General features: G+C 46.9%; 1 protein-coding gene across 2 annotated transcripts in view; it reads left to right on the top strand.

Moving 5' to 3' along the window:
• The window catches only part of Gosr2 (golgi SNAP receptor complex member 2), a 17,845-nt gene that overhangs the window by 10,201 nt on the left and 4,470 nt on the right, over positions 1-3,174 (top strand). The window contains exon 5 of one of the 2 annotated variants that reach the window (XM_005369385.2): positions 1,340-1,480. The exons of the other annotated variant lie outside the window; for it this stretch is intronic. Within the exon in view, the coding sequence (XP_005369442.1) occupies positions 1,340-1,480 (141 nt within the window). The remainder of the gene's footprint in view (positions 1-1,339; positions 1,481-3,174) is intronic. 2 annotated transcript variants of the gene reach the window in all.

Genomic DNA, 3,174 nt, shown 5'->3' with positions numbered 1-3,174 from the left:
CAGGGTTCCCTGCCCTGTGGGAAGTCCAAGGACCACCCACCTCCATCCAGGTCTAGTAAGGTGAGCATCCCAACTGCCTAGGCTCCCTCAAAGCCATTTTGTGCAGTAGGATCAATGCAAAATAGCCATCGATTCTCTTAACATTAGAATCAACACCAAGGTACCAAGTAAGACATTTGACAAAATTACTAAACATGGCTTTGCCCTTTGAGCCGTTCTCATGTTAGAGGGAAATTCAGAATGTCCACCTGAAGGCTGGTTCTGAACTTGAGCAGCAGAACAAATGGTTTATCTTCCTGCCAGTGGGAATTGGGTCTTCAGTGGTAGAAGGGGTGTTACCTGGCAGGAGGTTGTGTCGGTCAAACAGCAGGAAGGAGAGCACCCATAGCTGGTGATGAACTGGTCCTCACCCGAGCCCAGACTGTGAGATTAGAGCCACCAGGACTATTCTTAGTGTTTCTGTCTATGGTGTGGTTACAATTGAGAGTTGGCTGTGCACTCTGCCCTGGGATCCTACCTATCTGGGTATGTTACTCCATCCCTTTGGGCTTCACTTTCTTCATCTGCAAAATGGGGAGAACAGGAATAACTCCCAGCATATTGAGTGAGTTTAGGGAAATGGATGTGTGAAGTGAAAGGACTTGGTCTGTACTGATGAGGTGTCTTCAGTCTGAAGGTGCATCATCCAAAGGAGCTCCTCAGTAGGTGGACTTCATTTCAAAGTCTGCAGAGTCCTGAAGTCTGAGACACTCAGGTCCCAAGCCTTTTAGATAGCCTCTTCTCAGCCTGTAGTCTTTGTTCTTCTTCTACTTACCTTTCTTTTCTTTAGTGGCTGTTTTTCTGTCTCCTCAGAAGTGAGTTCCCATCCTGAACACCCATAAGCCTTCAGTAGAAAGCACCACCCCTTGGATCTGTAGTCTCAGTCAAAGCTATAGATAAAATAGCTAAAGAACAAAAGCAAACATGTAATAGCATATAAGCAAAAGCCTTGTAAAGGAACATTTGAACAGCTATCTTTGGGAGGAGCCAGAGGAAACCTGTAGGAGAAATGAATGAGGTCTTGAAGGAATAGCTGCTTTTCCTCAGTGGAGATGTGACAGATGCAGAAAACCAAACTGTAGCAACTCATTGGAGAGTGGTGGACCTGACACCTCTGCTGTTGTGTTGCAGACCCCACGCCCATACACACACCTTTACTTTGCTTTTTTCTTCCCTTTGACTCTCTGATTCCTGCATTGTTTCCTCTGGTTCTTCTGGCTTGACCTTGGCCAAAAGGCAGAGCAGACCCAGGAGCTGACTGGCAGGGGAAGTTAATCTAGTGCCTGCATTTCTTTCACAGGACTCTGACACCACCATACCCATGGATGAATCACTGCAGTTTAATTCCTCCCTCCAGAACATTCACCACGGCATGGATGACCTCATTGGAGGCGGGCACAGTATTCTGGAGGGACTGAGGGCCCAGAGACTGACCTTGAAGGTGGGGTCCCTGCTGGAGAATAGAGAGAAGGCCTCTTCTTCTGGCCTTGTCACACAGTTTAGCATCTGTGTTTCTGTTTTGTTTCTGTGTCCCCAGCTCATGATGTTGTGACTGTAAGGCCAAGTCCTTGAGCTTGCAAGTTTGCCAGTGCTTGTCACGAAACCCAGTGGCATTTCCTCATAACTAGGACTTTGTCCTTTTATGACCCTGTGTGAAATTGAGGATGCTACAGAGGGACCAGTGACAGACTGAGAAGTGCTTCTTTAGATTTGCTCTCATAAGAAGGAAAGCATGGCAGTTTTCCTGTGGGATTCCAGCTGTGGAGTGTGCTGTGATGGAGGCTTTGTTTTGTACTTATCTCAGGGTCGTGTCTTCAGGCTGCCTAAGCCCGCAGTAGGTGGATCTTAGAGCTTGTGGTGGCCCGCATGCATCTCTTGCTCTTGTAGCCACGGATCAAGAAGCCTGCCCTGTTAGCACTGTTGAGACCTTGACCCTGGATGATTTACGGAAACATCACACGGACTGATGGCAGTCACAGTGATTCAGCCTCAGCCTTTTCTGGTAGCAGCCCTGATGGTTTGGAGGTGTGATCCCCCCAGAATAAAGCATTGCCAGCCATTGGGCTGTGAGAAAGTCACTTGTAAGTGTGACCATTATCTTAGTTTTTATCGGAGCACATTGAGCCGTCTGCTCTGTAGGCATCCAGTATGCTTCTGAGCAGCTCTACCATCTTTACCAGGGAGAGAAATTGATAGGCTGCTGATGCTCACCTCCTGCTGACGATTAGAGCATTTCCAATGGCCCAGGAGAGTACTTCCCTTCCAGAACAGCCACTGAAGAAGTCTACAGATACGGTTGGCTACCCTGCCTTTTTTGTAGAGAACTGTCCTCTTTCCCACAGCTCAGGGGAAGTCAAGACTTTTACAGAACACATCCATGTGGCACTAATGTTTAGTTAGTGGAGTTGAGGTTATTGATGGAGCGTTGGCTTCCTCCTGAAGTCTCACTGAGGAGTTCATGTGCACCGTTAGCAGAGGTGGCTTGCCAGGAAGCCTGTCCAGGTGGTGGGTCTTGAACCTTGTGATCTTGACTCCCTTTTCTCTCCGTCCCTCCTTTTGTCTTGCTCTTGATCGCCTACCTGGGCCAGGAAGTTTCCTTCCTAAACCATTCAAGAGGAACAAGAGCATGAAAGAACTGCATAATCGCTTTGATGTTATAGTTGGAAATAGGGACTTTTTGAAATAAATGGTCACTTTCAGGTGGTTTTAGAAGGCATGGCCACAGAGTAGTCTGCACTCTCACCCTAAGGCAGGATCTTTTAACACAGGTCCCATTTTCTCACTGTTGTGAAACATTTTCTAGTCTCCTCTGACAGCCGACTGGTTTGACTTGAGACCTCCGTTTTATTTTTATTTGCAATATAGAGAATCAAATGTAAGGCTTTACACATGCTAACGAGTCATTCTACCTACAGTGGGCCGCATCCCCAGACCAAGATTCCTTTGTTTGGTTTTTTGAGACTGTCTCATTACATAGAACTGGCTGGCTTGGAACTTGCTGTATAGACCAAACTGGCCTCAAACTCATAGAGATCCGCTGCCTCTCTGCATCTTGGATGCTGAGATTGAAGGAGTGTGCCACCGTTCCTGGCTCCAGGTTCTTCTTCTTTTTTTTTTTTTTTTTTTTTTTTTTTT

The sequence above is a fragment of the Microtus ochrogaster genome, unplaced genomic scaffold (genome assembly GCF_000317375.1).
Source record: "Microtus ochrogaster isolate Prairie Vole_2 unplaced genomic scaffold, MicOch1.0 UNK48, whole genome shotgun sequence".
Taxonomy (NCBI): domain Eukaryota; kingdom Metazoa; phylum Chordata; class Mammalia; order Rodentia; family Cricetidae; genus Microtus; species Microtus ochrogaster.
This window is presented reverse-complemented; position numbering and strand designations above follow the sequence as displayed.